Genomic DNA, 21,763 nt, shown 5'->3' with positions numbered 1-21,763 from the left:
ATTATTATTATTGTTATTATTGTTATTAATCTTCTCAATGATTTAGAGCGCAATTAAAATAATCTTTCAACGAAGGATTGCTGGCCGTGCTGTACGCTCTCAATCAAAACATGCAAACACACGCGCACACACACACACACACACATATACAACACACAGAGTACATACATACGTGCACACACACACACACATATATACATACACACATACATACATACATACATACATACATACATACATACATACATACATACATACATACATACATACATACATACATACATACATACATACATACATACATACATACATACATACATACATACATACATACATACATACATACATACATACATACATACATACATACATACATACATACATACATACATACATACATACATACAAACGCACACAATTATAATTTACAAAACGACAATCACACGCAGCCAGCGCTATTTTAGTTTTAAAAACGAATAACATTGTTATTATGTGATTTCATCATATTGTTTTTCAAACGTTATGTATTTATGTAAATTTTTTCACATTTTCAAATAAATATGAAAAAAATTTTTGTAAAATATTTGACGGAGAATAGAAATAAATGAAATAAAATATATAAATAATAATACTCAGAGTTGAATGAGTCTGGATTTTAATTCATTGAATAAATTACTCTCATTCAATGCGTTAACACTAGTCATCATCAACGTCATCATCATCGTCATCATCATCGTCATCATCATCGTCATCATCATCTTCGTCATCATCGTCGTCATCGTCGTCGTCATCATCAACAACATTGTCGTTGTTGTTGTTAATTTGTCACATTTTCATTACCATCGTAACCACAGACTTTTAACGTCATCGTTGTCGTCAACACTGTCTCATTCTTCGGAAAACTTTTCAAAACTCCCCCAAAATACAACCCAAGAATTCAACAACAACGTCGCAAATACACACATTTCATCTTGCAACACAAAACCTGACCACACAACAATATCATTCAATGTATACAGTAGAAACGCATGGAAGAAATGTTAGAGTTAATTCACAGGTACATTTCAATAATAATAATCCTCATTTGTTATTGACATTGGCCTTAAAATCCAACAATGCCAACTGAACTGAATGAATCCTTTAGCTACTATTAACTCAACCCAACAAGCTGTCTAACCAAGTATCTTGCTTAACTATCTAGCCAAACATATAACCAAACCAACTAACTAAACCAATTAAGAAAATATCTAACCAACTAGCATCATTCCAATCCAAAATGTGTCTCAATTAATGTATAGTTTTTTGACGTCTGAGAACATTAAGCACGTATTGAAAAATGCTTTTGGGGCGGTTCCATATTTGAAAAACTGTTGTATTTATTTATTTATTTATTAGTTAATTTTATTTTCAGTGTTTACGGTATTATTCGCACGTAAAAACACATTGTGCACACACACACGTACAACAATAACACCATCAAAACAACAACAAAATAACATCAACAAAAACAAACAACAACAGCCTAACATTAAAACCATCAACTTGGAAACAGTCGTCAAACACGGATTTTTTTCTTCTTATCAGTAGCCAAGGAAGAAACTATTAAAAACTTCATAACAATGATGACGACGACGACGATGATGGTTACAAATGCTGATGATGGTTACAAGATGATGATGATGATGATGATGAAGATGATAAGGATTACAAACCCTGATGATGGTTACAAGATGATGATGATGATGATGATGAAGATGACGGTGATGACGATTACAACGAAAGGATGACATTTTCAAGATAAAATTCGAAATAAGGTGACGACGACGACGATGATGGCAACAAAATGAGTAAATGATACAATTAATGATGATGTAACAAGTGTGGTAATTTAATATTAATATTATTATAATGTAACTAAAAAGCTTCCGAAACCTTATAAAATAATGTTTGTTGGAAAAAATTCTGGCTAACCAATGTCAACAATGAAGATGATTGCATAGGCTGTAAAAATATGAGCGATGAAAATAAAAGATGACTAAAGTGAAGATAGTGATACAAAACTGATTACGATATGACGATGACAATGTTGACAATAATGATGAAAAACATGGCGACGAAATGATGACGTCATAATGTAAATGATGGTAATGATGTCGCTTATCTCTGAAAAGTGAAAAGACCAGCAAATGCAAATTTGCTTATTATTATTCTTGTGCGCGCCGTCATCATCATCATCATCATCATCATTTTTTCCTCTTCTTCTTCATCATTATCACCTTCCTTTATCATTATCATCATCATCTACATCATCATCATCTACATCATCATCATCTACATCGTCATCATCATCTACATCATCATCATCGTCATCATCATCCTCAACATCATCATCGTCATCATCATCCTCAACATCATCATCGTCATCATCATCCTCAACATCATCATCGTCACCATCATTGGCGCAATGAAGAAAACGACAACGCATTGTTGTTTTACATATTTGACAGAATGATAATGATAATGATGACGATGTTTACGAGAATGACGACGACGACGATGATGAAATGATGATGACAAAAAAAAGAACACTAGCTCATTTTAAACGTGACGTCGTTTTTGAAATAGTAGGAGAAAAAAAAACCGCGCCAAACAGAAAATGGCAGTCGAAATTTAATCCCACTTTTCGCCACCAACAAAAATATTTTTTCCCCAATCATGACGTGGTATGAAAGGCCGCCTGACATTTGCTTCGACTGATGAATTTTGATTGACATGTCGAGGGGTGGAGCCTACGAGAAAGATTTTTTTATTAACTTATACTTTCGATTTTTTCAGCCATTGAATTATCACCGAATTTTCAATATTTTCATTATTTATAATTAGAAAATGATAATATTAATTTGTTTCACAAAGGAATTTTAAAAAGTTACAAAAAACCGCATTGTCATCATCATCACCGTCGTCATCAAAATAATCATCCTCATCATCATCATCGTCGTCATAATGACCATCATCATCATCATTGTCATCTTTGTCGTCGTCGTCTGCAGAGTCTGCAGAGTAATTGTTTTTCAGAAGTCTTTTTTGTCTGTTTTAAAACTCAGATCTTCGCGAACCAATCCAAACCATGCAACCATCTTCTGGGTAGGGGGAAGAAAGTCTTTCCATGCAGACTAACAAACAAACAAACAAACAAACAAACAAACAAACAAACAAACAAACAAACAAACAAACAAACAAACAAACAAACAAATAATTACTTCATCACAAATACATGCAAACATACATTAAATACACTGACGATATTGTTATTATTATTGTTATTATTATTATTATCATCATCATCATCTTTGTTGTTGTTGTTGGTAATGTAACTAATGGCCAAAAGTAGTGGGTATTGTCAACTTTGCTGTGTGTTTGTGTTTGCTTGTTTGTGTGTTTGTCTTTCTCTTTGTTTGTTTGTTGGTATTGTTGTTGATTATACAATAACACGTCTGTGAAATTGTTGTTAGTGTTGTTTCTGTTGTTGTGATTGTATGTAGGTCTGTGAAAATGTTGTTTCTGATGTTAGTGTTGTTTCAGTTGATGTTAGTGTTGTTTCTGTTGTTGTTTTTGTTGTCGTTATTGATGTTGTTGTTTCTGTTCTTGTTGTTGTTATTGTAGTTGTTGTTATTGCAGTTGTTGTAGCGAAGTGCCACCCAGCTTAATTTTTATGACTTTTTTATTGACGTTGTCGGAATTTGGGGTTACGAATGAATGAATTCAAGTTGAACTGACGGACCGGCATGTGTGTGTTTGTGTGTGTGTTTGTGTGTGTGTTTGTGTGTGTGTTTGAGTGTGTTTGTGTGTGTTTGTGTGTGTGTGTGAATCAAATGTACGTGTAGATGTTGTAACATATGTGATAGTAAGGTATGTACTTGAAATGAAAAATATATGTGATTGCAAAGTTTGTGATAGAAATATGATTGTAGTTATAATGTAAAGTGGTGAGGTGTGTTTATTTTGTGGTGTTGTTGTTTTGTGTGTGTGTGTGAGAGAGAGAGAGAGAAAGAGAGAGAGTCTGTGGTAATTTTTTGTTTAACTTAAAAACTCACATCTATTTTACGATTTATTCCTCACTGCCTCACACAACTACAACCACGCTCTGTTATAATAAGGATGGTTTTTCTTCAGTCATCTTTCTAGAGATTAGTTTACTGTCATCAGTTTCACCTTACTATGTATGTGTTTGTATCTACGTACACGCACATGCATGTGTTTATATGTATGTATGTGTGCGTGCATGTGTGTGCGTGCATGTGTGCGCGTTCGTTTGTGCGTGTTCATATGCATGACGTAGTGTTTTTATGCATATAGAAGAAGAGATAATATAAAACATGAGATGAGAAAATGAGCCTGATTAAACTGGGCACGTATATTTGGGCGGATGTTGTACGTTGTCAAGTTGCTTGTGAGGTTGTATCCTATTGTATGGTATCTCATTATTTTGTGTGTGATGTTGTTGTATGCTGTTTTGTGTATCATTTTTGTATGTGATTTCGTTGTATGCTGTTTTGTGCATTGTGTTGTATGTGATATTGGTATATGTTGTTTTGTGTACTGTGTTGTATGTGCTGTTGTATGTTATGTTGCATGTTGTATTGTATGTTCGATCTGTACATTGTGATATACAACTTATTATGTATATTATTTTGTGTATACGGTGTAACATTGTATAATATTTCGTACACCTATTTGTATTACAATTAGTATATTATCATTTACGTACTATACAGATAATACTGTATACGTAAAGTTGCACGTTCTTATACTGATAGAGTTGTACGAAATTTTTTTGGTATTCTGAGTAGTGTACTACTGAAGATGTTGTGATGCTTGTGATGCACTGAGTAGTGTACTACCCATGTTGATGTTGTGATGCTTGTTGTATCCATGGCATGACAAATTTGAAAAATAAAAAAAGGAAATAAAAAATAATAAAAAAGTCGAAAATGCCATTGGGAGAAAATGTCACGTCGAAGATGATGTATGTTAGATCATGTTACTACCAGTGAACATACAAATGAATGAACATACAAAAAAAAATACACGAACAAACAAACAAACGGACAAACAAGTCAATTACGACTTGGTGTAATCATTGAATATGATCGTAAATAAATAATCATCACAATCATCACAACATCATTAACGTCATCATAATCCCCATGACGTCAACATCTTTGACGTCATCATAATCATGATTGTTTACATCATCACCATCATGACCCCCAAAGAACTGATAGCAAAGAATAAAAAGCACGGCGCAGTTCGGAAAGAAGAAAGGATCTTTCATGTTCCATTGATATTTTATAGATTATTTTTCATTGTTGGTGAAAATATTTTATGGTCGGGCTGGCATTTTTATTTATGCCTTTACGTTTGCCTCAGTTTTTCTTTTTCTCTCCCTCTCTCTTTATCATTTTCTTTTTTTCTCTCATTTTTTTTCATTCCTTTACTCTCTAACGTTTGTAATGCCATCAAAGCGCGCAAATTGAAACACGTTTTGTAGGCGTTCAGTTGTTATCGATAGGATCAATTCCTAGCAAGGGGAAGTAATAAAAAACTGTTGAATAAATTGATGGTGATAATTTGCAAGGATTTTTCACTCCAAAAATTTTAATTATTGCTTAGAACCAAACAGTTTAAACCCGCTAATAAAAAAAATAAAAATAAATCTGATGATAAATTTCAATAAAAATGCGACCTCGTTCTTCCAATCACTTAGACGTAGATGAGTTTTTGTTCTGTTACTAATAATATGAACCAACTTTGAAGCGTACAATAATTATATCATTCGTTGATTGAATGCTGTTGTTGTTATGTGTGTGTTTGTGTGTGTGTGTGTGTATTTATTTGTTTGTGTGTACGTATGTATGTGTGTGCATGTGTGTGTGTAAGAGCGAATTTTGAGTGAGACAAAAATATGGTATGATGAAAGGCCACTCTGAATGTTTATATTATAAGACTGATTAAAATTTCACAATGATTGAAGATTTTAAGAGTTTAAATTTTTTTTTAGAAAATTTCTTTAAATATATTTATATTGCACATATGCCCGTGGTGTGGTGTGATTCAGTTTAGCGATCAGAAACAGAAATGTCGTGTGAAAATTTGGGCTGTTTATATCGTTGAGGAAGTATCGGTTATTATTATTAATATTATTGTTATTATTATTATTATTATTTAATTTTATTTTAATCATGACTATTTCTCTATTAATTAACTAATTATTGACTTTACGCATTTGATGAAAAATAAAAGATCTGTTCCCATTATTGTTGTTATTAATATCTTATAAACCTTATAAACTCTGCCATATCATCGTCATACGCTATCTATTGCGACAGAAATGTGAAATAAATCAATTTTAAAACTAATTAACTTTAGTCGTACTCTCTCGATTCGAATGATGGGCTTCTCAGATTAATACTCTATTTATTGCATTTGACACTTTATTTAATTGTATTATTTTATTTGTACTGCCATTTTTATTGTTTTTTATTGCTGATTAAAAGATCGTTCCCATTGTTACGATTGCTATTACGATTGTCATGCTAATGTTTAACGAAATTCAGAATTCGTTATTAGCGCTGTTAATAATGTTTTCAAGGTGTTGATATTATTTACAAACAGGAGAAGCTTCTGTCATGCTGGTTCTGGATGATTTAAAAACGATGTTGTCGTCTTGCGAAAAAGATAAACTTTTATCTAAATAGTTTGTTGTGTGGTTGCTGTCTGTTGAATGAATCTTATTTTGATGTCAGTATATTCTTCCTAGTGTCTCTTGGAGTTAACGTGATTGTTGGGACGTTTGACGAAATGTTGCTGTTATTGTTGGGGGCTAATTTCGCGACTACCTTAATATAGTCGTGTATGTTTTGAGATTTGTGTATACTGCATATTAGAACCTAATGCTACATGATACTGATTTTACTCTCAAACTTAATTAACCACAGGGCAAACAGAAAAAAAATTTTTCTAATTAAATTTTTTCTGCCAAGGTGATAACCGACTGACCAGGTTACAACGTGCGTGACTAGCACGGCTTCACGTGATCTTATTAATGTGATTAGTAAAATATTTAAAAATTAATTTTTAAAATCATGCCATAAAATCTCAATCACCATCATCAACATCGATTTGATGAGGTCTGATGGAGAGATGGGTTAGAAAATCAGAAAATGCAAAAAATGAATGATGGAAAAGAAAAAATGGAAAAAAGTAAAAGACAGTTGTGGAAAAATGAGAAAAAGACACAGGAAACGTGTAGGAAGATGTAAGAGGAAGTTTTTAGGAAGATTTGTGGTAGTCTGGATCTTAATTATCCTATCCAAAAAGTTCAAAGTTGCAAAACTTTTTGCCATTTCATGCCAATGCTGTAATATAACTCGAATAAATGTAACAAATAAGTAAGGTTATTAGATCATATAAAAACAGAGTGAACAAAGTGACAATGCAAAAATATGTTGAGGACATTCTAAATATGTGGCAAAGTAAATATGTAACAAAGTGACTAAATGGCAGCAATATGTAGATGTGTACATTCTAAATAGGCTCACGTTTCTGTACTGTTTCATCATTTTTTTTTCTTTCTGGAGTTTGACTGTGCTTTATGTCTCATTCTTAATGCAGAAGTTATTTGTTTGTTGTTTGTATTGTTTGTTTGTCGTTTGTTTGTTAATGTTTTGTTTGTTAATGTTTTGCTTGTTTGTTAATGTTTTGTTTGTTGTTTTGCTGTTTTGGTTCTTTGTTTTTGTTTGTTTGTGTTGTTGGAAATTTATGTTAGTCACGTTTTAACGTTCAAATGATTCGTTAAAGTTGTTGTTGCGTCTGTTTTGTCTTAGAGTATTGATTAGTTCAATGTTCGGGGTGATGACGACGACAATTTTTGGGTTGGTGATGATAATAGTGATGCAATTTCTGTTGTAATACTGATTGTGATAGCCATGAGTCTCAAGAATTCAAAGTTGTCTTTCTTTTTTAAATGCCAGGAAATTTTTGTCTTTTAAGAGTTAATTTTTTCCAAACGTGTTTATGGAGCTAGCTCTTTTTCCAAATTCAAGCCTGCGTGTTGCTGAATGTTGTGTCTGAAGTGTACAGGACCAACTGTTGCAACAACTACTACAACAGCAGCGAAAACCAAGCAAAAATATTTCTCAATAAACATTTTAACACATACTACACAAAATATTAAAATGTGAAGTAAAAGTCTAAAGCTGAGAAATTTATAAAATGTAAAAATTTAATAAAAAAATGATTAAAAGATATGGCAAAGGAAGAAAAGAGCACTTTTTGAAAAATTGTTATAGATTATAAAAATGAAATATTAAAAAAATTCTGAAATTCGTTTGCTCAATTGCTAAAATATACTCATAAAGAAACATTAAAATTTTCAAATTTTATTCAAATTGACGCACTGCGTGTAATGAAAATGAACCAAACAAAACGCGATATACATCTGAGTGGGATGATCACAAAAAATTTCCATTTCAACCAGGAACAGTTAGTAAAGTAAAATTATCATCTTGTTATATAGGTTGTGTACTGAAGAAACAATGCCAAAACATAGCGTCTTGGTTATTGCGTGTTAAAGTTTGTTACGTATTCATTTCATTTACATACTCAAAATAGTCGGACCGATATCATAAAGATCCGCGAATTAGCGTTTAACACCTCCAGTTCGCTAACGAGCTGGCTACTTGTTTAGTTTATTCATGATTGGAAGAATGTGCACCCTGTACGTACAGAGACAAATGAACAGAAAGAAAGAGAGAGAAGGAGAGAGAGAGGGAGGGAGAGAAGAGACAAGAAGAGAGACATCGATCATTATCATCATCGTCGTCGTCATCGTTATCACCATCAATATTATCTTCTTCATCATAACATCATAATCAGTATCAGCATTACTTTCATCATCATAATCAGCATCAGCATTATAGACGCCCTAAAGAAGGAGCGCACAGAGTGATAATTGCACGCTGAGATAGACTGATAGATGGATCCAAACATCAAAGAGCTTTTTATAACCATAGAAGCAATGCTATAATGAAAACAACAATAACATTAATAACATCAATTACATCAACAATAGTTACGATATAAACAATAGTAACTGTTATTTCAATAACAGCAGACGTAACATCATCAAGTGGAACAACAAGGATTTCATTAATAATGACATCAATGTTACCTCCCTTTGGAACATTAAAGATACATTACAACAACATCATGAATACACTAGATTTAGATTTGATAGATTAGAATACACGCACACACACCACACACACACACACACACACACACACACACACACATTACATCGTATCTTACTCACATAATCACCACATCACTTATTAACATCCCCTGATATTGTAGTTATTTGATTTCTTTCTTTTTTGTTTATTTGTGGTAATTGGTATTTGGATTAAAAGCACACACAACATCAAAATAATCTACCTGAACCACATAAAAAATGATTGGTTCATTCATTCGTTCGTTCATTCATTCATTCGTTCATTCATTAATTCATTAATTTATTCATTCATTCATTTATTCGTTCATTCATTTATTCGTTTGTTCGTTCGTTCATTCATTCATTCATTCATTCATCCATTCATATTTATGTTATATATATTTATCATGTTATAACCATCAGCCAGCATAAATATGAACAAGACGCGATATAATAAAAAAAAAAATAATAATAACTTAATAATGATGTTTGGATGACGATGGCGCTATATATCATAAGCCTGTTTTTTCCATTTTTTGTTCAATTGTTTGAATAATAAATAAACCTTTTAATAGATGGATTTTTGAATGAATGAATGAATGAACGAACAAACAAACGAATGAATGAATGAATGAATGAATGAATGAATGAATGAATGAATGAATGAATGAATGAATGAATGTACGAATGGTTGGTTGGTTGGCTAGTTGGTTGGTTGATTGTCTGGCTGGTTGATTGGTTGATTGGTTTGTTGGTTGATTGGTTGGTTGAAAGAATAGTTAGTTGATTGGATGGTTAGTTAGATGGTTGAATGAATGGTTGGTTGGCTGGTTGATGAGCACTTCAACCATGGGGATGACAGGCACTTCCATTATTAACCGACTACGTTTGATGCTCATTCGATTTAAATAAGTTCAGTCGGTAGGGGCGGGTCTTGCTGGTGCTGATGACGATCCCCATTATCAGGACAATCATTATCATCATCATCATCAAAGCCTTAGCTAGCCATCATCATCATCGTCGTCATCGTCCTCACACATAGTTAATATGTATTTTCAAATTTATTGATCATTCATCACAATCAGTGACGACTCTAACAAGATGATCGTGATTGTCAATAATTTCATCATCAGCAACACCGCAAACATCATTACCATCATCATCACCATCACCTGAATAATTATATTATTATCATCATCACCACCATTGAAGCTTGAAAAGGAACAAACTTTAATGCATTCATTCATTCATTCAACTTTTAAGATGGTTTATGTTGCGTATGCATACATCAGTAAGTGTGTTTGTTTGTTTGTGTGTGTGTGTGTGTAAGTGCTGATGTGTGTGTTTGTGTGTGTTGTTGTATGTATGTGTGCGTGTGCATGTTGTCTGTAATATGTCTACATGATGTTGTGGTTTTCTGTGCACATGTGTTTGTACGCAGACGTGTGCGTGTGTGTGTTTGTGTGTGCGTGTGTTGCTGTGTGTGCGTGTGTTGTTGTGTGTGCGTGCAGTCGCTGTAAGGTGCATGTTTGTTTAGTGTATGTAAAAGCCATGAACTTTCGTATAATGGTGGTATTATTATTTAGAGATCTATGGCGTTATTTTGAAATCTTTGGTATAAGGCATACATTTTTTGTGTGTTTTATACGCGAGTTAAGTTTGTGCTTACATGCATGTGTTCAATCATTCATTCACTCATGCATTCGTTCGTTCATTCATTCATTCATTTATTTATTCATTCATTTATTCATTCATTCTTTAGATTTGTGTGTTGAGTGAAAATTTGTACGTGTTTGCATTGATGCCCAATGTTATTATCATTATCATCAATATTATTATATTATCATAATTATTTTTATTATTTCAAAAATCAACAATAAAATATTTAAGTTATTACAATTATTATTATTATTTTTATAATAATAATAATAATTAGTATTATTTTTATAACAACAACAACAATAATAATAATAATAATTATTATTATTATTATTTTGTTCTTCAATATCTCAAATTACCCTCCCTGACGTGTTTACGAAATTATACGTTGAGAGACGCGCTCTATATAAAGTCATCATCATCATCACCATCATCGTCATCATCATCACCATCATCGTCATCATCATCACCATCATCGTCATCATCATCACCATCATCGTCATCATCATCGTCATCATTGTTATCACATCATCACCATCATCGTTGTTATTATCACCATCATTCATCATCATCATTACCAACATCATCATCATCACCACCACCATCATCATCATCATCGTCGTCGTCTTCATCAGCATCGTCATCATCATTGTTGTCATCATAGAGTCGGAGTTGGTTGGCGATTTTTGTTGGAATCGGATATTTTTCTTCCGACCTCGACATACCGGTTATCATTATCATCATCACCATCATCAATATCGTCATCATCATCATCGCTGCTATTATATCTCACAATCATTACCACCATCACCGCCATGCCATCATCCTCAACATCGTCGTCATCATCATCATCATCATCATCAGTACTATCGTCATCGTTATCATCAATCATGTATTTGGGCTTTTGTTTTGCGGTCAGTTAATGAAATGTTTTATTTCAATAATTTGTTGCGATCAATTAAGGTATGTACTAAACATAAAAATAATAATATCATAATAATCGATACTATCATCACTTCCTATATAACTAACATTATTATTATATATTATTCTTATTATTATATATTATTATATTACAATACAGTACAACCGTATTAGCGCGTTACTAATTAGAAAACTACAAACACACAGTTAGTCGGATAAACTTTGAATTTGAATAACCTCCTATTCGAAATAGGAGAAGAGCGTACACACACACACTGACCTGATCTGAGTTTTCTGGCCTGTATGAGGGCATCAATGTTCCCGAGTAGAAGACTGACCATCGAGACCAGCGTCATCATCTTCAGTCTGCTATCCATTTCTTATTTTATTGAGTTGTTATTTATTTTTATTTATTATTATTTATCTATATATTATTTCCCAATAATTCAATGTTAATGTTAGTTTTGGAGTTTGAAAATATCAAACGTCATTTTTTTTAGATGGTAATGAATTCGTTTGAAGCCAAGCAAATGGATGGAAGAGCGTCATTTAACCATCTTATGTTTAGTTTATCACATGTTTAGTTAGCGTCAATATCAACATTTAACCGAGACGATTTTCACAAGAATAAACATAAACAAATCAAAAACGTTTATAACAATGCTCATCAAGATGAAAGCGAACAAACGAGTGAACAAATACAGGTGAACAAGTTTGCCACGCACGACGCATAAACACGACGTTTAATTCAACTTTGGCATCGCTTTTATATGCATTGAGCATTTACAAACATCAACACGGTACAAGCAAATATGTTTAAGTATGTATGCATGCTTTGTATAAATGTATGTATATATATATATAAATATATATATATACGTATGTGTGTGTTTGTGCATGTGTGTATGTATGTATGTATGCATGTATGTATGTATGTATGTATGTATGTATGTATGTATGTATGTATGTATGTATGTATGTATGTATGTATGTATGTATGTATGTATGTATGTATGTATTTATATATGTATGTATGCATGTATGTATGTATGTATGTATGTATGTGTGTATGTGCGTATATATGTATGTATGCATTGTATTTTATGTATGTATGTATTGTGTACATCACTATTAGATCGGCTGTTTGTATTATATGAATGTTCGTTACGTGAAGGTACCATATACAACGATAAAGCGTAGGAAGATGTATTGTATTGTAATGCTGGAATACATGTATGTTCATTCTCTACTAAATGATGGCAATGAGAAGTAAGAAAGTTTTTATTTCAGATAGTTTGTTGTTTGATGTTATAATCAATTGAAGTATCACGCATGTATGTAATATAATATAAACATGTACGTACAAGCATATGATAGAAACTGTACTACTTTTTTGAAGACTCTTTCGTAGCATTGATCAGAGGTATCAAACAATCATCAGCAACAAAAACATGCGTCGTAGGTAATATACGTACCCATGCAAATGTGAGTAGCCAAGATTCGACGAATCAGGTATTTCTTCGAATTCGATACCCGTTCTTTGCTGGACCAGGCGTCGTATCCACTGCGCTATCTCACTGCTGAAAAATATTATTGAACAATAAAAAAAGTTTTAAGTTTTTATTTACAAACCCCATTTGTGAAGCTGGAGATGGACGTCGTTTAGAACATTCACATGTGGCCCGGAACGCATTTTTCTTGATTCAAAATTTATGGATGATTTTGTCATGCACGGAGAGCCAGAGAGCTTAAAGAGCTATTGCTTATTTATTGTTTTAGAAAAGTTTTGTGATTTTTTTATTTACGAGAGATTTACGTCTGTTTATTGATCTGAAAAAAATTTCCCAATTTACCATATTTCTGAATTTCAGCAACAATCAGGTTTATTTTTTTCGTCCAGTCAAACGTGAGAAGTCCCTGTCTTCCGGTATGCTGTTCCGCTAACTTCCAAAAAGAAAATTAATTCTGCATGACATGTTCAACTTTTTCGCATATCAGCTGATGGACAAAATATAAAACAACATTCATTGCTCCAACGATCAAAATTCAAGCATTAAATAATTACTGAGTAAGTGAGTACATTGCCATAAAATGACAATAAAACAAGAAAAATAATTAATATTTGAACATTTGAACGATGATCGCTTCAATCATAACTAAACTACAGGCACACATGCATTTGATACATTACAATTACACACACAAAACACTCACACACGCACACATAGACACACGCAATCATCAGAACATACACACACGCAGCACAACCTACAAACAAACATTCACTACACACAAACAACACACACACATAAAAATGTGACAAGCTCAGCCATTATTTGAATTCTTCAACTTTCTCATGAATATTGTACTGCTATTAATACATTGGCGTTAATTACACGGCATCTCATCACAAAGCATTTAGAAATATTATTTCGTAAGCTGTAAGGCAGGCAGGTTGGTTGGTAGGCAGGCAGGTTGGTTGGTAGGTAGGCAGGTTGGTTGGTAGGTAGTTGGCTTCAAATAATTTAAACATCACATTAGAATTCCGATGAAAACACACTTCTTACGTTTTCGATAATAATCTAGTAAAACTAACGACATAAGAAATTTTTGAAACTATTTTAACCTCCCATCTATCTTTTCATCTTTCATCTATAACTTTCACGATTTGAATATCGATAGATCGTCAAGGTTAATTTGGATTAGACGAAATGACTTCTTTTGTTTTATGAATAATGTAGGTATATGCAAATACTGCACTCGCCCACCGATAAACATTTCAGTGAAAATGTCAACGAAACAGCTCAAAGGAAGGACGAGAAAGCGTGTCGAAAAAGCGAAGATGAGGATTAAGGAAGAGGCGCTCGCCAATCAATCAAACCTGATTGCATCCCAATGCAAGAAAAATATTGGATCCGGAATTCTTCTGTATTGTCATCTCTACAGAATAACAGACGATATATATATATATATATATATATATATATATATAGCTACACCACGTTCACAAAAATTTAAGATAAATATAACAGATACGAGAAAAAACACAATAGTATAATATAATTACCCAATTTTAAAATAATTACGAAGACTGGTTGATAAGCATAAACAAAGTACGTATTTATATAGTTTTTTTATTCATTGAGAAAAGATATATATATATATATATATATATATATTTACATATATACACACATACATATTTACATTTATACACGGTAGATACATACACACACATACATATTCATATATAGGCACGATACATCAAATCACATGCTCGACGGCCATGAGAAATACTGCATCGGCATAATGACTTGATATTCGACAATTACAAAGATACCTAACCATGACATAAAATGAATAATAATAATAATGATGATGATAAAACTCGAGTGTGCATTGTCAAGCAGGTAAACTGTAACAACGTGTAAATAACCTAGGTATATTTAATATCAGTAAATAATAATAGCCTAACATAGCCCTAGGTCAGTTAATGATAAATGTTTTATATACAAGAACTATAATTCAATAGGTAAGACAGTCGAATTACATACATGTGCAATGAGAAACTAAATAAATGTCAAACATTGTTAGTAATAGTAACATGACATAACACAACGTGGAAAGTATCACAGAAGCCAGAATAGAACGAGCAAGAAGGCAATAGAGGCAAGGTGCCAACAACTAGAGAACAACTCTGTATGTGACATACACCCCGGCTGTCTCACTCTTCCTTATAATTTTCACTATCTGCAAAGAGAACAAAATTTGAAAATTAAATTTAGGCCAGAAAAATAAATTAAAAATTAACGCATTATGTGATATTAACTACATGCAAATAAATTAATATGACTAAACTTTATTAATCCAACTACATAAAATTAAAAAAAAAATGATAAAAATTACTTGAAAATTAACAGTACAAATTTAATTCAGCAAGGTATGTTAAGTATGTAATGAAATTTAGAAAAGCTCTAAACAAAAGGGTTGACCTGTCCTTTTTTCATGCCATAGTATCGAGCAATGGGATCGGAAGAGAGCATACGAGGCAGATGGTGGTCTTTGGCTTTACTGTTTTCAAGTTAATTAATGTAATTGATCATTTGGTCATGCCATTTAATGTTATTCAATGTTAATTAATCAATTAAACAAATTATTTTATTTAATATATGAGCGCTATTTAATTAGAAAAAAACCACAAAAAAGTCACAATAACTATTTTTCTAAGACTTTAGCTGCTTCCTCTTGTGATAAGAGAATATGTTGAGGTACCAGCTGGAGTTAAGAATAAATTTATTCTAATTAATCAATTAATTAATCAATTTAATAATAAATAAATAGAAAAGAAACGAAAAGTTAGACCAGAAAACACCTCAAATGAATAAAACTGACCAAAAAAAAATTACTAAAATAAAAATGATCAGGATAAAATTGAAGTGATCAACAATGAATCAGTAGGCAAGTCAATGACATAAAAATGTGCAAAGGCAATACATGAAACAAATTATCACAAAAATCATCATATTCGACATCAAAGGATTCATCATTGGCATAAATTTTCTCATTTTACAATTTTCACCACTATGAATAATACAATCGTCGTCATCTTTTCATCATCACCATAATGCATTTCACCATCACCATCATACATTTCACCATCACCATCATACATTTCACCATCACCATCATACATTTCACCATCACCATCATACATTTCACCATCACCATCAAGAGAGATAGCCTAACCCTGACCTTATGTCTGGTGACATTGACGAGGAGTTCTATTTCGGTGAAGACATCAATGTTGTATGTTGGGACCGCCTCTTCAATATCCTGTATTTTTGAAAAAATCGTTTTATATACTATGTGATTTTTTTTAACTTTAAATGAGAATATTCGTGAAAATTTATTATAAATAATATATTTTTAAAAAATCTAGATTGGAATATTTGTAAAATTTATGAAAAAATACTTAAGAAAGTATTTAGTGAGCATGTATCAGATGAAAATTATTTTTAAGTTCAACTGTAGAAATTATTTGGTCATGTAGTTTTAAGAAAGACGTAACTTAAAATAAAGAGAAGTTTTATATATGAACAATGTAAAATTGGAACAACATAAATGAAAAATTAATTAATGAAAAATTAAAACTAGATAAAGAACAAAAATAAACAAGATAACAAAATAAAACAAAAAATATAAAGAAAGAAAAATTGACAAGCACCTTTTTTGCAATTGAGGTCATCGCTTTAACATTGGAAATGATCAACAACGCTCTCCCACACTTTTCTTCCAACATCCTGGCCATGAAATTCTTAGCCATCACCCCAGATATCTTCTCAGCCCCACCAAAGAAAACCATTAGAGAGTCTATCAATTTATTTTTCAAAACTTCTCCATCAGTACCAAATCAATATAGTAAATTATAACGTTTTAAAAAATATTTAGGCCAGAGTTGAAAAAAAAAATTAGGAATGTAAAAATTAAAATTTGGAAAAATTGAATAAAAATTAAAATGAATTGACGAACCTGCTGAATTAGTTGAATGTTTAAATATCATTGTCTGCTCTGTCTTTGAAGGTAGCCTGCATGGGTAACATTTTAAAAATTGACTAGTCACACACAAAGTGCTATATTTATATGATATACTGCTATGTTGTTTAAAAAATGGACAGACTTTTAAGAGATTAACTGTGTAAAATAAAAATATGAAACATAATTAACAGGTATATATTAGTATACAAAACAAACTGACTGGTCGTAATAAGATTGAAAAGTTTGGAGAGGCTCATTCAACTCTGCATCTGTCACTCTATAACCTCGATCATTGCACATCTGAAGAAGAAGTTAGAAGTTTAATTTAAATAGTAATGACATATAAAAAAAATAATTAAATAAAAAAGTTATCAATCAAAAACCCAGTTGTTTATTACACGGTCATCTGCAAGTTGTATAAAGTAACATACAATGACACAATGTCATACCAATTTTAACAGTTCTTCATAATATAATTTGGCTCAATGTAAATCTGCTTATGTTATTGGTGGCACATCAGACACCATCAGCCCAGCACACCATACTTGCATTGCATACTACATGTAACATGGGCGATAAAAAATAAAAACTCTAAAATTGAAAAATAACCTCATATATAGTTTTTCGAATTCTCCACAATTTATAGACATCGCTGATTTCACCCATGTTTTTAGTTTGCGCTGAAAAAATACGGACGCCAACAAATAAATAAATATATTTTCAACCTCAGGATCGGCTAAAAAATCGAAATCAAAATTTTATTTTAAACATAGACATTTAAATTTTTATTATGTAAAATTTGAGCTCACGTGCAATCATGAAGAAAGTAAATTAATCATACAATTTGTATCGTTTTATATAGTTTGTAGCTAATCTTTTAAAAAATTAATTATATAATTATATTTTAAATTATTTAATTAATTTATGACTTAATTGACAGCTTCGATTGCTTTATTAACTTTACGTTTGAATACTCCTGTAAGGAATTTATTCAACGTGAATTTCAAACAAATTTTACGCACTATCAAGAGATTTTACATTAATTTTAAATTTTTTAAATTATCAGCAAACTTTATAAATTACAAGTACAATATTTTAGCTACAACAAAATTTAACAAATTGGTTTTTTATATAATTAGAAATTATGTTCCCGGAGGTTTCCTTGTTTCTGTCTTCTCTGCACACATCAAATATCTATGGAATGAGTGATTTGTCTAAACATCACCTAAACATTTGTCTTTGGTCTCCCTCCATGTTTGTATAAAAACAGTAGTAGTAACAGGCATTACCCAAAAGGTTTTTATCTGATTTTTATCGTCTAAGTCATAGAAAGTCGATCTATGGCGGAGTACTTAGCTTCAATATTCGGCACTGAAAAAGACAAGTAGGCTTAATAAATAAATTTTTTCTCAATGATAATTTTTTATCTAGTAGGCTGGTGTTCAGTTCAGTTTAGTTAGAATGCTTGGGAATTTTCTCAATTTGAAAATAATGTTAACTTATTAAATACTAATAAAATAAAATTGATAATATTAATTTGGGATTCATGTTTAATGTTAATAATATAAACTGATTAAAAATATTTTACTTGCAGGGTCAATTGTTCTTTCTTTTTCAAGATTGGAGCCTGCCGACATGGAGATAGGTGCTCTCGTCTCCACAACAAACCAACCTTCAGTCAGACTGTTTTGTTGCAGAGTCTTTACAACAATCCACTGAACACTGCCACCCAAGCAGGCACTGGAGGACCAGATAACTCCATCAGTTTGTATTTTCATTGATTCAACTTTTGTCACTTCTAATTTCTTTAGTGTGCCACTTTAGTTTTGAACTACTAGTGCTGTTCATTAATGTCAATAAAGTCCAGGTATGTGTTTTGATAGTTTTCAAAAAATTGTTTTAATTTAAAATCTGTTAAAATCTGGGTGTAAAATAACAAAACCAAAATGTTATTGTAACAAGAATCATTTTCTTGCACTGATACCAGATTAGGTACTCAGTCGATTAGAAAGTTTTGACACCATAATTTTTAAATGGAGGCAAGTGCTTTGTGGCTTTCTGGTGATTATTTGAATTGATGTTGATCAAGTTCTCCGTCAATAGTACACGGGTGCACCACTGCAAATGAAATTTTTTCTTTTCATTTTGTTTCATTTGTAAATCTTTTTACCACAATAATTTGTAATGAATGATAGGCTACTACGTTTCTTATGTAACATAAATCATTTTAGGTGGCATTGAGGAGGCACAAAATCAAGAAGAATATGACAACTTTTTTGAAGAAGTTTTCACTGAACTCGAGGAAAAGGTTGAGAAGTTATTTTTATGTATAAACATTTTTCAATTGAATATATACATCGATTCATCCTAGTTTTTTGAGTAATTGATATTTTTGAGGTTTTAATCATTATTTTCACTTGATCTTTCATAAATGTCACGTATCTTTGTTCTTACGTTAACTTATCCTTTATTTTATAGCCGCAACAGTAGGGTATGTTACAATTCATGACTCTTGTAATGAGAAATATTTGTCCGTAAAATTAATCCAATTAATCTTTCATTCCAGTATGGGAGAATAGAAGAGATGAACGTCTGTGACAATTTAGGAGACCACCTCCTAGGAAATGTGTATGTTAAGGTAGTATTTGAAATATTTTCATGTCAGAGTGCTTATTGTTCCATTTGGAAGTAGATCTTTTTTTTGAATGCTTATAATAAAAATTTAATTGAGAAAAATGTTATAAACATCCACGCCATGTCATTGTTGTTGCTGCATCAGTTAACATTTGCTAGATATTCAATTATGTCACTGCATGTGTGATCAATATTGATAAACTAATGATGTTCTTGAAAGTTTGAAAGTGAAGAAATAGCAGAGAGGGCAGTGGCAGATCTGAACAATCGTTGGTTCAACGGGCGACCAATCACAGCCGAGTTGTCTCCAGTCACTGATTTCAGAGAGGCTTGCTGTAGGCAGTATGAACTAGGGTGAGTAACGTATCCCGTTCATTATTTAAAAATCTTTTTATTTCCTTTCAAATTTTTTGGACGAGCATTTGTCACTGATTTTGAGGAAGCAACCAGTGAACAATTTTTTTTGTATAATTCTTGTTTAGTACATGCCATGTGCTTCTAATATTCACACAAATATTTACAGTGAGTGCACTAGGGGAGGATTCTGCAATTTCATGCATTTGAAACCAATCTCAAGAGAACTGAGAAGAGAACTCTATGGAAGAAGCAAAAGAAGGTTTCTATCATTTTGTGTTCTATGTAGAGGAGTGTTTTGGCTCTAAACATATAAATTGTTGATATATTTGAGGTCCTTTCTGCCATTTTTGCAAGTACAAAGATAAAATTCAATGCAATTTATTTTTTTGTTATTTAAAACGATCTTTTAACTATCTAGGCAGTGTCTTCCAAACGTGTTTGCTTATTATACGAGAACATCTCACTTTTCTATAATAGATTTTAAATTTCAACGTGTAAAAATGTTAGACTTGACTACAACATTGACGGTCACCAAACTGCTATTATAAAAATCAGCCTGTGAATAATTATGTTACAAACTGAACAGATCCAGATCTAGATCACCACCTACAAGGAGAGGGACTCATGAAAGGGACCGCCGGAGGAGGAGATCGAGGAGCAGGAGTAGGGATAGAAGACGTTAGGTGGAAGATGTCGCCATTGCATTCCAACAGACCTGTCCATTTATGGATGGGGGGGATGGGTGCTGACAAATTGTGATTTGTGAGCAAATAAGTCGTTTCACTGACTGGATTATTTGGTCATTTAACTTTTATATATTTTGATCAAACCAATTGGAATAACTTTGGGTACCTTTTATTGAGATAAAATAATTGAAGTACTGTGTTTTTTTTGTTAGTTTTCTCTACAAAAACTTCGTATTAACTGAAAAATAAATTATGTGATTCAATACCTCAGTTATAAGTAACCTGATGTGCAAATGGTCACTTAATAATATTTTCTTATTAAACTCACTTCAAATTTTGCACCAATCCTTATATAATCATGTCACTTGAATGAAGTTGCCAACTTTTTGCTATCAGGTTTAACTTCTAACTTGAGAAAAAAAAATTAATTAAAGATTTAAGACAACCCAATTCTCGTGATTTAATATTTTACGCTTTTAACGTTTTGCTTCCGGGCGTAACGGGGTCTGTTCGTTCGTCAGTCTCGTTTCGAGGTGATGCATTTCAAGCGCTCATTAATTAGTTTTCTTCATATTAGGCTTGCATCACGTGAAAAGTACCTCAAAGGTAGAATTATTCATGCGTTGCATGTAAACAAGATGGACTATAAATGAGCGAGAATGATGCGAAGAGGACAAGAAAATGCTTAATTTAT

The 21,763-nt window shown here is 32.0% G+C and overlaps 2 protein-coding genes across 2 annotated transcripts; one reads left to right on the top strand and one right to left on the bottom strand.

The window, feature by feature from the left end:
- Positions 1–15,541: 15,541 nt before the first annotated feature.
- HELRODRAFT_65246 (hypothetical protein) lies at positions 15,542–18,058 on the bottom strand (the record flags this gene model as incomplete). Its single annotated transcript, XM_009021420.1, has 8 exons — positions 15,542–15,607; positions 15,850–15,928; positions 16,074–16,132; positions 16,610–16,690; positions 17,082–17,227; positions 17,387–17,442; positions 17,613–17,692; positions 18,002–18,058. 8 exons carry the CDS (start codon positions 18,056–18,058, stop codon positions 15,542–15,544), a joined length of 624 nt encoding a protein of 207 aa, XP_009019668.1.
- A 593-nt stretch (positions 18,059–18,651) lies between these two features.
- Positions 18,652–21,557, top strand: HELRODRAFT_184981 (hypothetical protein). Its single transcript, XM_009021419.1, has 7 exons — positions 18,652–18,776; positions 18,987–19,156; positions 19,624–19,700; positions 19,959–20,030; positions 20,247–20,380; positions 20,550–20,642; positions 20,970–21,557. Exons 1-7 carry the CDS (start codon positions 18,733–18,735, stop codon positions 21,064–21,066), a joined length of 687 nt encoding a protein of 228 aa, XP_009019667.1. The 5' UTR covers positions 18,652–18,732; the 3' UTR covers positions 21,067–21,557.
- The last annotated feature ends 206 nt before the right edge of the window (positions 21,558–21,763 follow it).

The sequence above is a fragment of the Helobdella robusta genome (genome assembly GCF_000326865.2).
Source record: "Helobdella robusta unplaced genomic scaffold HELROscaffold_3, whole genome shotgun sequence".
In the NCBI taxonomy this organism is placed as follows: Eukaryota; Metazoa; Annelida; class Clitellata; order Rhynchobdellida; family Glossiphoniidae; genus Helobdella; species Helobdella robusta.
This window is presented reverse-complemented; position numbering and strand designations above follow the sequence as displayed.

Excerpts from the sequence above, each read along its gene's own strand:
- HELRODRAFT_184981 (XM_009021419.1), top strand. The coding sequence starts at position 18,733 with ATGGCGGAGTACTTAGCTTCAATATTCGGCACTGAAAAAGACAA. Across the intron at positions 19,157-19,623 it reads AGGACCAGATAACTCCATCA|GTGGCATTGAGGAGGCACAA; the intron begins GTTTGTATTTTC and ends AAATCATTTTAG. Across the intron at positions 20,031-20,246 it reads TAGGAAATGTGTATGTTAAG|TTTGAAAGTGAAGAAATAGC; the intron begins GTAGTATTTGAA and ends TGTTCTTGAAAG.